Here is a 14,975-nt window from a genome sequence, read left to right as displayed (position 1 = left end):
GCTGTGTGTTTGTGTTTTGTATATTGTATTGTGATGTTTTGTGAGGCCGAAGATGAATTTCTACTCGTGTGGACAATAAAGACTTCTAATCCTGAATAAAAAAGTAAAAAAATAATTATGAAAAAAATAATAATAAAAACATATTTAAAATATAAAAAAAATATGATAAATCCAATATTTGTCTTTTTTGTTTGTTTGTTTTTACATTGGGCGAGGCAGTGGCGCAGTGGGTAGTGCTGTCGCCTCACAGCAAGAAGGTCGCTGGGTCGCTGGTTCGAACCTCGGCTCAGTTGGCGTTTCTGTGTGAAGTTTGCATGTTCTCCCTGCCTTCGCGTGGGTTTCCTCTGGGTGCTCCGGTTTCCCCCACAGTCCAAAGACATATGGTACAGGTACAGGTGAATTGGGTAGGCTAAATTGTCAGTAGTGTGTGTGTGTGTGAACGTGTGTGTGGATGTTTCCCAGAGATGGGTTGCGGCTGGAAGGGCATCCGCTGTGTAAAAACGTGCTGGATAAGTTGCCGGTTCATTCTGCTGTGGCGACCCCGAATTAATAAAGGGACTAAGCCGACAAGAAAATGAATGAATGAATGTTTTTACATTTGAACTACCAAAATCGTGAAACTACTATGGCCATATATGTAGTCATTATGATTCATATAAGAAATTACATCCATATAAGATATTTAAATTCAAAGCTTCTATAAAGATTTTAGAATTAAAGGGATATACAGTTGAAGTCAGAATTTTTAGCGCCCCTGTTTATTTTTTCCCCAATTGCTGTTTACGGAAAGATATTTTCAACACATTTCTAAACACAATAGTTTTAGTAACTCATTTCTAATAACTGATTTATTTTATCTTTGCCATGATGACAGTAAATAATATTTGACTAGATATTTTTTCAAGACACTTCTATACAGCTTACAGTGACATTTAAAGGCTTAACTAGGTTAATTAGGTTAACTAGACAGGTTAGGGTAATTAGGCAAGTTATTGTATAACGATGGTTTGTTCTGTAGACTATTGAAAAAATAAATAGCTTAAAGGGGCTAATCATTTTGACCTTAAAATGGCTTCTTTTTTTTATTAAAACTGCTTTTATTTAAGCCAAAATAAAACAAATAAGACTTTCTCCAGAAGAAAAAATATTATCAGACATACTGTGAAAAATTCCTAGCTCTGTTCAACATCATTTGGGAAAAATTTTAAAAAAGAAAAAAAATCAAAAGGGGTTGGAATGTTGGAGATCTGTAACTACTGACTTCCATAGTATTTATTTTTCCTACTATGGAATTCAATGGTTAAGGTATTCAGCTATCTACAAAAGTTCTTATTTTGTGTTCCAACAGAAAAAAAAAAATTACTCATAAAGGTTTGAAACTACTTGAGGGTGAGTAAATACTAAGTACATTTTCATTTTTGGGTGAACTATGCCTTTAAGCTTTGAATGTCTGTCCTCATATTTTATGAAGTTATTACCCTAAAAATGTGATTGTTTTGTTGTATTACAGCCTATAATTTTGTATGAGTTATATACTTCCCATAAAGGCCTGGCTAAAGAAAGTAAAGTGTTTTTTTGTTTTTTTCAACATATTGTTTTAAAGTGAAGTATAACCTAATATTCAAAGGTACGGAAAAATTATTGAATGCTAAAAAATGCACATGGTCACAAATGTTTTGCGTTTTGTCACTTAAAAGAATAACTATGCTAGAATGAAATATACACTTTAAGAAAAAGGTAAGAGCACTATAGTAACATGGGTTTTATTTGACCAATTTATTAATATTACAAAATTTCAAAATGGACAAATTTATTGCCTCTGTACTTTTAGCGTTAAAAGAGAGCTTGTTTTTATTAATCAGGAATTGCTTGGATTTTAAAAATGTATTTACGTAATATGTTTTACATTTTATTTAATTTGCACACTAGGTCAGAAAAAAGCTACATTATTTACAACAAAAAAAATAGTATGCAAATTACAAACACTGCTGAAACTGTCACTTGATTTTTCAGCACAAATTAAATAGATTGGTTGACTTCACTTTAAAAAAAAACTGAGTAAACTTGTTGCTTTCAAAGTGATTATTTGACATGGACTTTTTTTAGTGATTAAAACCTTTGCATTAAAATGATTAAATAAATGAACTGTGTATAATTCCAAAACAACAACAACAACAACAACAACAACAACAATAATAATAATAATAATATTAATAATAATAATAATAATAATAATAATGATTTAAGTTGACTTAAGAGGTCCAAGTTACAAAACATAAACATTCAGAGAGTGTTGTGATGAAGATGAGGTGTCTCTTTATACAAAATCGATTTGAGAATTTAAATTGAATTGTACATATTTATTTTTAAGGTTTAGTGAAGGCAGGCTATTTTTTATGCTTAGGACTAACAGAATATAATTCTAAGATCACACAAGGGTTAAGTAAAGTAACTAATTGCTTTTTACTTGTACATTTAATCCTTAAATCCAAAAGCTATGGAGTTTGATTCATTTAAATGGCATTTTAATGTGCACGGTAGGGTATTTGATCTGATAAAGCTCTCATGAAGGCAAAGTAAGACGCATCTGTTAAGTTTCTTAAATATTTAGAAGACATGCTGGGGGTTTTCATTAGTACTTATTCTGCTGGTGGGTTCTCAGTTGTCACTGTCTGACCCCAAAGGTGTTTAAGCTCTTAAGCAGAAGGCTTATACTGTATATTACCAAATGGAGACCTAATTCATGAAATGATAAACTGACACATGGCTAGATTTGACCACTGATACAACTTTTTAAAATTGCATCAGATAAACTGAATGGTTGTTTATTTGCTACACTGTAAAATGTAATTAGCTGACTTATACATGAGTATACAGTTGAAGTCAGAATTATTCGCCCCTCTGTTTGTTTTTTTTCCACGATTTCTGTTTAAGAGAGAAGATTTCTAAACATGATTTTTTTTTTATAACTCACCTCTAATAACTGATTTATTTTATCTTTGCCATGATGACAGTAAATAATACTTGACTATATATTTTTCAAGACACTTTTATACAGCTTAAAGTGACTTTTGAAGGCTTAACTAGGTTCATTAGGTTAACTAGGAAAGTTATTGTATAACGATGGTTTGTTTAGTAGACTATCAAGAAAAAAAAAAATAATACCTTAAAGAGGCAAATAATTTTGAACTTAAATTGGCTTTTAGAAAATTAAAAACTGCTTTCTTTCTAGCCAAAATAAAACAAATAAGACTTTCTCCAGAAGAAAAAATATTATCAGACATACTTTAAAATCCCCTTGCTCTGTTAAACATCATTTGGCAAATATTTAAAAAAGAAAAAAAGAAATGGGGGGGGGGCAAATAATTCTGACTTCAACTGTATATACAGTAAGTATACATATAAGTCAGCTTAACAGTTCAAAGTTACAACAGGTTTCTTTCATTTTTAAGTGAAGTAACTAATAATTTTTTTTTAAGTTTAGGATGCGATTCATTTAGCAAACATGACCTCATATCACCTATCGCATAATAATAATAATAATAATAATAATTCCTTACATTTATATAGCGTTTTTCTGGGCACTCAAAGCGCTTTACACATAGGGGGTTATCTCTCATCCACCACCAGTGTGCAGCATCCTCCTAGATGACACGGTGGCACCCATTTTGCACCAGACCACACACCACACACCAGCTGATTGGTGGAGAGGAGACAGAGTGATGAGGCCAATTATGATATGGGGATGGTTAAGAGGCCATGATGGACAGAGACCAGTGGGCAGATTTGGCCAGGTTGCCGGGGTTAAACCACTACTCTTTTTCGAAGGACATCCTGGGATTTATAATGACCACAGAGAGTCAGGACCTCGGTTTAACGTCTCATCCGAAAGACGGCACTCACTGAGCAGTATATAGTCCCCGTCACTATACTGGGGTATTAGGACCCACACAGAGCGTAGGTTGGGCGCCTCCTGCTGGCCGCACTAACACCACTTCTGGTAGCAACCTAGCTTTCCCATGTGGTCTCCCATCCAGGTACTGACCAGGCACAGCCCTGTTCAGCTTCAGTGGGAGACAATGTGAGAGTTGCAGAGAGCTAGCTGCCGCATATCATAATTTCCTGATCCTCTTCCTCCATCTTTCCTTTATCATCTCTCTTCACATCATTTCTATATAAATAGTAAAATAGTAATAATATCAACACAAGAAACAGAGATGAACTATCTTGCATTAGGCGATCCTTCACATTGTCACAACAACTCTGAATGAAGGAATGGCGACTTGTTTAATTGAGTTTGTTTTGCGGGGTCAAAGCAGAGGTGAGCGATGAGCAATACTAATGCTGTCAGTCACACATGCATGTCACCGTGTTTCAAACTCCGGAGGGAAGCTTCGAACCTTAGCTAAACCTAGTGGGCAGCACAAGCTAAAAGGAATCAACCGTAATGCATGGAGGCCAAGAGGTTATAACCATAAGATATAAGACACGATTTCTTTTTTCAATTCTGCCCACCCCCATCTCTCAGCAGGTGCTGCGCAGCAAGGTCAAAATAAGCTCCAGGGAAGAAGGGGATATGAGGATATCTAATAAATGGATTTTTCTCATATCTCAACTCAATGAATTCACTTCACACCACTTCCCTCTGGCCACCCCGACATTAGAAAAAAGCAATACACCGAGGCGCAAGCTGAGAATTTAGACTACCGAATTGTTGTGAGATCGCTAACAGCGAATCATCCTCAAATCATGTCTTGTGATTTAAAAGCATCACATGATTCCCCAACAAGAGAAGGTGACTGGAAAAAATAGCTGAGCAGTCTGCTAGTGCAAAGGTACATAGCTAATAAGTCACCAGACTGTTAATGTATTCTTGAATAAAAACAAAACGCACAATGTTCATGTCATTGCTGTCTCATTCTGAATCACTGACCTTCTCAAAGAGTGTGACACCCCTATTATTCTCTTTTGAAGTCCCCCGGTAGCAGAAAGAGGGAGAGGGAATGGGAGAGAGGAAAAGAGAGGGGGACCATCTGTCAACTGCCCCAGAGATCAATGGCACCAGCGGCAAGGCTAAATATGTTGCCCACCATGACTTGAAAACAATTCAACCCAGCAAGGTTTATTTTTAAGTTCCGGCTACGACATCGAGCATCATTTATTGTAGTGTTTCTAAAATAAGCTTGTTTACAAAAATGCATGCTGGCTTTTCACTGATGTAGTATAAGTGAAATATATTTATATAACATGAGTATATCAGATTCGTCATCATAAAACGGCAGCTAAGGACAGAATGGTGGAGATTAGGGCAGTGTGTCAACTCTGGTACAATAGAAAAGCGAATATTCCCCCGAGTCTCCCCCCTGATCGAAGCATAGATTGGTCTCACCCAATACGTGAACAGCAGCAAGACATGAGCTTGCAATGTAAACAAAAAAATAACACGGCAAATATCCATCACAACCAGACATATTTACAAAAAAGCAAGAAGCATACTCATTAGCATGCAGGTTGAGCCAAGAATAGATGCGTGAAAAGAGAAGGTGCGCGTAGTTATGTGAGCAGCACAGGATGAATGAGAAATACAAAGCAAGGTGGTTGCTAAGCAAGAGCAGGGCTGGGTTGAGCTATGAAGGTGATGCCGGATGCATCAGCCAGGCAGAATTGCTCATTCCTTGGCATTGCAAGCAGATTAGAGGATTTTGTTATTACTTACCCAACATTTGACTGAAGAGAAGCTGCTCCAGGTCCCCAAGCACTGTTACAACCAGTTCGGGGTCCACCTTTAGAAAGGTCTTGTCACCTTCCTCTAGTTCCAGTCCATCTTTCCCACCTCCATCTCCTCCTGGGGTGGCTGATCCCGAAGTACCACTCAAAGATTTCTTACCATTAGCTTTAGCCTTGCTGGACAAGATCTCATCATCGGACTTGCTGTCATCAGCCGGCTCTTGAGCCTTGCTGATGGGTTTGACCTCAGCATAAGGACTTTTAGGTATCCGACTGGGTTTCCCTAGTCTGGAAGGTGGATTAAAGGGTTTTGGCTTTCCCTGAAACAGCGAATGCTCCGATTTTGAAAGGTTCTTGGAAAGAGGGATACCCCTGCCAATGCTCCCTCCGGGATCTCTGAGCTTGCCTGATTTGTTCTGACCTGTCCCAGGTTTTTCCATGTCGTCTGACCACTTGGGCTGGTACAGGTGCATCTTCTTCTCGGCATCTGTAAGCACGCATAGATTGGTCAAGGACTTTTGTTTCCGCAAGTTGCTAGGCACTGGAAGACGACCCTCGGAGTTCCCTGCTCGGTACACCTTCAGCTCAGCCCGAGGAGTAGCCTGTGGGAGCCCTGACTTGCCCCTTTTCGCAGCCATGCCTCCAACTCCTTTGGCTCCTGCCTGGCCCTGAAGGGTCTTGGCTTTGGGGGGTTTGCCAGCCTCAGTCTCCAGATCTACTCCTTGTCTTCTTGGGCTACCCCCAAGTATTCCTCCTGCGTGAAACCATGTAAAAGCATCAGTGAGTCAAATGGTTTTACAATCGAGCAAAGAAAGAGACAAGGGTCTGCAAGCTTTGTCACTTGCTGCCAAATCCTTATTACAGGGAGAGCTATCTCTCCATTAGCACATGCAAAAAGACCATTCGGTAGATCCTGTTCTGAAGAGGTAATCCGTGTGCCTGGTGTCTTTAGCATGTAAATCCAGCATCTGGCTCCTCTCAGTCAGACTGCCTCAGTTGCAGCTGCTCTAGTGCTACCCAGTCACTCATTTTCTCTCTCTTTCTCTCTCCTCCCTTCAGCGGAGTGTCTCGCTGCTTTGCTGTGCAGCAGCAGAATGACAGCGAAGACAGACGCAGAAACGGTCCCTCCCCTTGCTCCCCCGCACTCATTCAAGCACACATACACCCGCCTCCTCCCCCTCTCTCTTATGCCTCTCTCTCTCTCTTTTTCTCTTCCTCTCTCCAACACACCCACTCTAAAGATGCTATACTGCTCCCCTGCACAAGTGTTACAGTATGAGGGACCTATGATAAATTACAGTGTGTGTTTAAACAGTTCCCTGCCAATATGCTTCCTCTGTTGGTCTTTGTCAGTTCACTACAGTGCTCTGTTATCATAAAACCAATAAGGACATAATTACCAGTAACATTATGCTGTTCGAGTCAGCTTCAGTAAAAAAAAATGCATGCTAGAAATTGATTTAGATGACTCCAGGACAAGCTTTGGGGAAAATTATTTTTGCTGTTTACCCAAAAATGAAATGTCTGTCATTATTTACTCCTATTATTTTTCCTTTGTTAAGCACAAAATAATATGCTTTGTAAAGAAAGCTGGTAACATTCAACCCCCTTAGTATTTGAATTTCCTACTATGAAAGTCAATGGTACGAGTTTCCCTTAAAATGTATTATTATTTTTAGTTTAGCAGAAAAAAAAAAAAAAACTCAGAAAGGTCTGAAACAACACAACGGTAAATCAATTATGAGTAAATTTTCATTTTTGAGTGAACTATCTATTTAACAAGGATAGTTTATTTATTAATTAATTAATTAATTAATTAATTAATTTATTGATTTATTTGGGGGTGGGGGGGGGGGTAGACTCCCAAAGATCATACCCAAAATTCATGTGGCTCAAATCCAGCCCACACCAGACACTTACATCCGGCTCACATACCGCATAGAATGATGGCACTTGGGCGGTCCGCTCTTGTTTGCCAGATCTGGGCCAGAATATTAAATTAAGCCATAGCAGTATCACATATCAGCCAGAATTCAACCAAATGAACCAGAACTGACCCTATTCTGGGCCACAGATTGCTTTTATTCTGGCCCAGATCTGGCCCACACCAGACACTTACATCAGGACCACAAACTGAATGTATTGATGGCTCTAGGGCGGTCCACTCCTGTTTGTCAGATCTAAGAAACAAATAAGTCAAAGCACTACCACGTATTAGCCAGAACTCAACCAAATAAACCAGAACTGACCCTATTCTGGGCCACAGTTTGGTTTTATTCTGGCCCAGATCCGACCCACACCAGACACTTATATCTGGACCACATACTGAATGGAATGATGGCTCTAGGGTGGTCCGCTCCTGTTTGTAAGATTTGGGTCACAAATAAGCCAAAGCAATACCACGTATTAGCCAGAATCCAACCAAATGAACCAGAACTGACCCTATTCTGGGCCACAGCTTGCTTCTATTCAGGCCCAGATTTGGCCTATTACTTCTAATAATGGATTAAACATTGGTAAACATCAGTGAATTCTATTATTTCATTACAGGTTGTGCCACATTTCATTTTGTTTGCTGTAATGAATAAACTTTTCAAGCAAATTTCTTAAAAGTTACAGCAGCCCAAAAGAAAATTCATATTAAAAGGTTCAGGGCTATGAGCCCAACTAAAGCAAACACTTTTCTCCATGATGGTGACTTTAGTCTATGTGGAACACATATGTTTTAAGATAACTGTGCCACATTTGCCATATCTCCTCTGGGCCACTTTATCCTCAAATCTATATTAGCCAGTGTCCACTGTGCCGAATATTTGCCAAAAGTGGCCCACATATGTTTTAAAATAACTGGGCCATATTTTCCATATTTTCTCTGGGCCATATTAGGCTCACAGCCACAATAGCCAGAGCTTACGGTGCCGAATGTTTGCCAAAAGTGGCCGACATATGTTTTAAAATAACTGGGCTAAATTTGTCATATTTTCTCTGGTCCACATTAGGCTCACAGCCACAATAGCCAGAGCTTACGGTGCCGAATGTTTGCCAAAAGTGGCCCACATATGTCTTAAGAAAACTGGGTAACATTTTCACCTACACGTGTGAGCCACTTTAGGTTTAGACCTAGATTACCCTTAAATGACTATGCCACTTTTTTGCCAACTGTGGCGCACATTTAACCTCCATAATTTAGGCCAAATTTATCATTTTTCACATGGGCCACATTAGGCTTACATTAATTTTTAAAATTGAAGCTTATTGGCCTTATTCTATACTTATTCTAAGTATTCTACTTTTTGTCAGTTTAGAGGCTAATTCGAAAGAATTTGAAAAAAAGAGGTGTGACACCCAACCCCATCCCAAAACCCAACCGTTATTGGGTTATGAACAAATCATACTAAATTGTACGAATTAGATCATACGAATTCATAGGAATTAACCACTAAATCAAAAAGTTATGAATTGCCATGTGTTGGTTCATGACTATACAAAAAAAATAGAATATCATTAAAAAAATATCGATTTGCAACAACAAGCATCAAAATGAGCTGTTTTTGACATCTAAAAATGAATGGAAGTAAAGCCCGCTTGTACGTGAAGAATAAGGCCAATAGGCAAATAAGAAACTGGACAGTACATTCCTCAGTGAGAATTGAGCCATTTGAATAAAAAAAAATTCAAACATAATAGTAATCTAACATTTGGTCTTTCAAACTATGCAAACCCCCCCTTGGCTACGGGCCTGACTAATATAAAGTTATAGTCCAAATATTAGCCCCCCTTTGAATTTTTTTTTTAAATATTTCCCAAATTATGTTTAACAAAGCAAGGAAATTTTCACAGTATGTCCGATAATATTTTTTCTTCTAGAGAAAGTATTATTTGTTTTAATTCGGCAAGAATAAAATAAGTTTTAAATAAAATAAAATAAAACATTTTAAGGTAAAAATTATTAGCCTCTAAGCAATATTTTTAGATAGTCTTACAGAACAAACAATCATTTTACAATAACTTGCCTAATTACCCTAACCTTAGCCTAATTAACCTACTTAAGCCTTTAAATGTCACTTTAAACTGTATAGAAGTGTCTTAAAAAATATCTAGTCAAATATTAGTTATACTGCCATCATGGCAAATATAAAATAAATCAGTTATTAGAAATGAGTTATTAAAACTACTATGATTAGAAATGAGTTGAAGAAATCTTCTCTCCGTTAAACAGAAAATGGGGGACAAAAATAAATAGGGGGGCGAATAATTCAGGGGGGCTAATAATTCTGACTTCAACTATATATAAAATGATATTCATTTTTGGGGGGTATTCACCCATATTCACTCCTTTTCACCAATGTCAGGTGCAAACATACGCCCTTATTTTGAAGAAAGCTGGAAACCGGTAATCATTAACACACATAGTAAGAAAAACAAATACAGTTGAAGTCAATGTTTATCAGTTGCCAGTATTGTGCTAAATATCTTCTTTTGTTCAACTGATGAAAGAAACTCACATAGGTAAAATGATGACAGAATTTCCAATTTTGAGTGAACTACCCCTTTAACTCACCATGTGTCACCTTGAATTACCCCTAAAAAGAAAAGATTGAGATTCGGAAAGAACAGCCTCGATTCTGTCAGAGGATGGACCTAATTTTTCAACAGCACTTGGAAGGGGATGTCACAACAATACGATGCACACAAGACCGCACACAGTTCCTTCCTCTGACGCCGAAAGGGATCTAGAAATGTTTGAATCAATTTTTGAGAGTGCTCTACTTAGTTCTGTCATTTCACCTCAACAAAACCAAGCTCTACCAAACAGACCATCCGAGTGGAAATAACTGACCTCATACAACTTCTTAGGGGGTTTATGAAGTAAGATTAAAAGGAGCCGCTACATTTACAATTCTCTCTGTATTCTTATCAAGTTTGCAAACAAAGCTTCATCTTCAGAGAAGATTTAGAGAATTGTATATTTCTAACAACATAAACTCATTGAATCAATAAGTTCAAGTAAAGTGCATGCTTTCAAGGTGGTGCATTACCTTATCCATTAATATGATGGTGTAAACACCTCAGTTTCTTCCCATCATGGGCTCAATGCACTAATTCATGATGGCAGCTTAAAACCCAGCACCACGTGAGTCAATAAGGAAATCGCTGAACAAAGTCTATGAAGGATCTCTGAAATATCTTGGCGGTAATCCATGGGGCAAAAGGAAATATTCAAATTCAGCAAATAGCTTTAAATGAAAACACTGTTGACGCAGTGCTTTAGAGACTGTTATGAACAGTATTCAAAATATCTCATTTGCAAACCGCTGATCAGTCAATCAGTCTGTTTTTTTTGTTTTTACTACAGGAACTAATTACTGACTTGTACTGCAAGCCAACAATAATTTCAAAACAAACATTGTTAAAAAATAAATTAATTAATGAATAAAAAATAAATAAATAAAGACTTGAACATTTTCCAATTATTCTTGCTAAAATGGTCATGGTCAATGGTTGTTTACTCAAAGAGCCCAACTATACGACTGTCTCCTAATATGGCTTGACTTTCTCCTTCAGTGTGAGTTTTATACCAGATTCAAATGACAAATTACAATAATTATATTATATCATATTATATTATATTATATTATATTATATTATATTATATTATATTATATTATATTATATTATATTATATTATACATTTTAATCCGGGGTTGCCACAGTGGGATGAACCGACAACTCATCCAGCATGTTTTACGCAGCAGATGCCCTTCCAGCTGCAACCCATCCCTGGGAAACATCTACACACACTCATTCACACTCATACACTACAGACAATTTAGCATACCCAATTCACCTGTACCACATGTCTTTGGACTGTGGGTGAAACCGGAGCACCAGGAGGAAACCCACACAACGCAGGGAGAACATGCAAACTCCACACAGAAACGCCAACTGACCCAGCCGAGACTCGAACCAGCGATCTTCTTGCAGTGAGGCGACAGAACTATCTACTGCGCCACTGTGTGGCCAATATTATATTATATTATATTATATTATATTATATTATATTATATTATATTATATTATATTATATTATATTATATTATATTATATTATATTATATTATATTATATTGTTTTTAATTAATAATGGTTTGTTTGTTTATGTTTGTTATTATTAATCAGCTATTGGTGATTTTCTGAGTATAAAGTGCTATATACGCCTCTTCGATAGCCATAACTTATATCCACTACTTTCACTTTCTTCAGGACTAATGGCTACTTCCTAGTACTTCCTAGGTACACCTTACTAGTACCGAGTTGGACCCACTTTTGCTTTCAGAACTTCCTTAATCCTTTGTGGCATAAATTCAACAACTGGAAATATATTTCAGAGATTTTGGTCCATATTGACATCATTGCATCCTGCTGTTGCTGCAGATTTGTCGGCTGCACATCCATGATGCAAATCTCCTGTTCCACCACATCTCAAAGGTGCTCTATTGGATCGAGGTCTGGAGACTGTGGAGTACAGTGAACTCATTGTCATGTTCAAGAAACCAGCCTGAGATGATTCGTTCTTTATGACATGGTGCATTACCCTGCTGGAAGTAGCCATCAGAGGATGGGTACACTGTGGTCATAAAGGGATGGACCTGGTCAGCAACAATACTCAGGTAGGCTGTGCCGTTGACACAAGGCTAAGTGTGCCAGGAAAATATACCCCACACCATTACACCACCACCACCAGCCTGGACCGTTGATACAAGGCAGGATGGATCCATGCTTAGATGTTGTAGACTACAAATTCAGACCCAACCATCCGAATTTCGCAGCAGATATCGAGACTCATCAGACCAGGCAACATTTCTCCAATCTTTTATTATCCAATTTTCGTGAGCCTGTGTGAATTGTAGCCTCAGTTTCCTTTACTTAGCTGAAAAGAGAAACACAGTGGTCTTTGCTGCTGTAGCCCATTCGTCTCAAGGACTGACGTTTTGTGCATTCAGAGATGCCCTTCTATATACCTCTGTTGTAATAAGTGGTTATTTGAGTTACTGTTGCCTTTCTATCAGCTCAAACCAGTCTGGCCATTATCCTCTGACCTCTGGCATCAACAAGGCATTTGCGCCCACAGAACTGCCGCTCACTGGATCTTCTGCATCTTCTCTTTTTTAGATCATTCTCTGTAAACCATAGAGATGGTTGTGCATGAAAATCCCAGTAGATCAGCAGTTTCTGAAATACTAAGACCAGCCATTCTGGCATAAACAACCATGCCACATTCAAAGTCACTTAAATCACCTGTCTTCCTCATTCTGATGCTCGCTTTGAACTGCAGTAGATCGTCTCGACCATGTCTGCATGCCTAAATGCGTTGAGATGCTGCCATGTGATTGGCTGATCAGAAATTTGTGTTAATGAGCAGTTGGACAGGTGTACCTAATAAAGTGGCCAGTGAGTGTATGAGAAACGCTCATTGTATTTGCTTCATTTTCACTAGCAAGGAAATGGATCTTGTGCGCAAAGTTAAAGCATGCGAGCAGACCATCTATGGAAAGAGCCAGATAACACCAAATCTCCTTTTCAGATTTCCAGACCAGCAAGCACGCACAAATAAGTGCATGTGCTATTTAAACAAATGTGTCGCAAATGATCACTGCAAACTGCAAATGCAAATTCACGGCCCATGAAGTGAAGAATCATTTATATCCATTTCACGCATATTTCAGAACTATTTGTGCAAAGTGTTTACACCAAATGTGTTAACTCGTCTTATGTTTCTAATACCAGCATGTATTAATGGAGGCAAACAGATCCAGGGTTCCTCCCAGCAGAGACATTAAGGTCACAGCAGACATTAAGTGGACGGACTAACAGACAGAGCCGTATCTGTTAATGGGGGAGCTCTTGCTTCTAAAACAGCGCTCTGTTATGAACATGGGCTCGGGGCAGCGCAGCGCACGTATATTTCACCACAGGTCGCCACCTCGTCTCTTGCCTGCGGACTCCAACACTGAGTCCACTGTCTGGTCCTCGTGACCCAGACCTCACTACAAAATTGCTGGACAAACTTCAGAGTTACATTAAGCTTAGCTGGAATCACACATTTAAAATGCAATTATAGGACTTATTTGTCATGTTGCTGACTTTTCAAAGAGGCTGTCCCATACAGGCATCTTATGAGTAGCTTTATTTTATGTCATGATTTACAGAATTTTTTATTTATTTTTTTATTTTTTGCTTTATTTATTTTTTTTTTTTTACAGTTATGCATTGAATTATGGGACATTGATCTCTACTTTGTTGCCTTTTTATTGTTGAAAATTCAACTCCGCAGTTTAACAGAGTGCCATTTTTTCAAATTTTAGTAGACAATATACACACAATTTCTTTCTTCTTTTTTTTTTTTTTTTGCTGCTTGTTCAAAAAACTCATTTAAAGTGAGCTGAAAAAACACAATTTTTTAAGATATTATGGCACAACTTCATTGTTTTAAGTTCAAACCACTAAACTAAACTAAACTAACTAAACTAAACACATTTGTAAAATAACAGAGAAGGTATATTGGCCGTTTATTGCCAAGATTTTGTACAGTAATTTACAACACCAGCATCTTAAATGAGATGATAGTATTCACCTTAAAATTTAAAAAACTTTAAAATTTCCAAAATTTAAAAACATTAAAAAAAAAAAAAAATATATATATATATATATATATATATATATATATATATATATATATATATATATATATATATATATAAATATATATATATATATATATATATATAATTTTTTTATTATTATTTTTTAATGGTTTGTTTGTTTATGTTTGCTATTATTATTCAGCTATTTAAAAAAAAAAATATATATATATATATATATATATATATATATTTTTTTTTTTTTTTTTTTTTTTTTTTTTTTTTTGTAAAAAAATTAACCTAATCAATTTGTGTTGGGACAGCATTGTCATGGAGCCTGTTTCAGAAAGGAGGTTCAACCAACTCAGTTTAAACTTGAACTTTGAGTTATTTACCGAGAGATTAAAAACAACTTTTACATTTATTTTGTTATAATTTTTTCACTGAAAATGACATTGGTTGGAGATGTACAGCTGTCAGAATTATTAGCCCCCTTTTGATTTTTTTTTTTTTAAATGTTTCCCAAATTATGTTTAACAGAGCAGGGAAATTTTCACAGTATGTCTGATTTTTTTCTTCTAGAAAAAGTAGTTTTTGTTTTATTTCG

The 14,975-nt window shown here is 36.9% G+C and overlaps 1 protein-coding gene across 14 annotated transcripts in view; it reads right to left on the bottom strand.

The window, feature by feature from the left end:
- nav1a (neuron navigator 1a) overlaps positions 1–14,975 on the bottom strand; it is a 274,565-nt gene that overhangs the window by 199,476 nt on the left and 60,114 nt on the right. For 9 of the 14 annotated variants that reach the window (XR_015523120.1, XR_015523118.1, XR_015523121.1 and 6 more), the window contains one exon: positions 5,717–6,481. The exons of 4 other annotated variants lie outside the window; for them this stretch is intronic. Coding sequence is in view for 6 of the 10 variants with exons in the window: in XM_087306507.1 (XP_087162633.1) it covers positions 5,717–6,481 (765 nt within the window). In the remaining 4 variants the exon portion in view is untranslated. Of the gene's footprint in view, positions 1–5,716; positions 6,824–14,975 lie in introns of those variants that run through there. One more of the 14 variants, XR_015523125.1, reaches the window with a different exon arrangement.

The sequence above is a fragment of the Danio rerio genome, chromosome 23 (assembly GCF_052040795.2).
Source record: "Danio rerio strain M-AB ecotype USA chromosome 23, GRCz13ab, whole genome shotgun sequence".
Taxonomy (NCBI): domain Eukaryota; kingdom Metazoa; phylum Chordata; class Actinopteri; order Cypriniformes; family Danionidae; genus Danio; species Danio rerio.
Note: the sequence above shows the minus strand (reverse complement) of the source record. Positions and strands in the feature narration are given on the sequence as shown.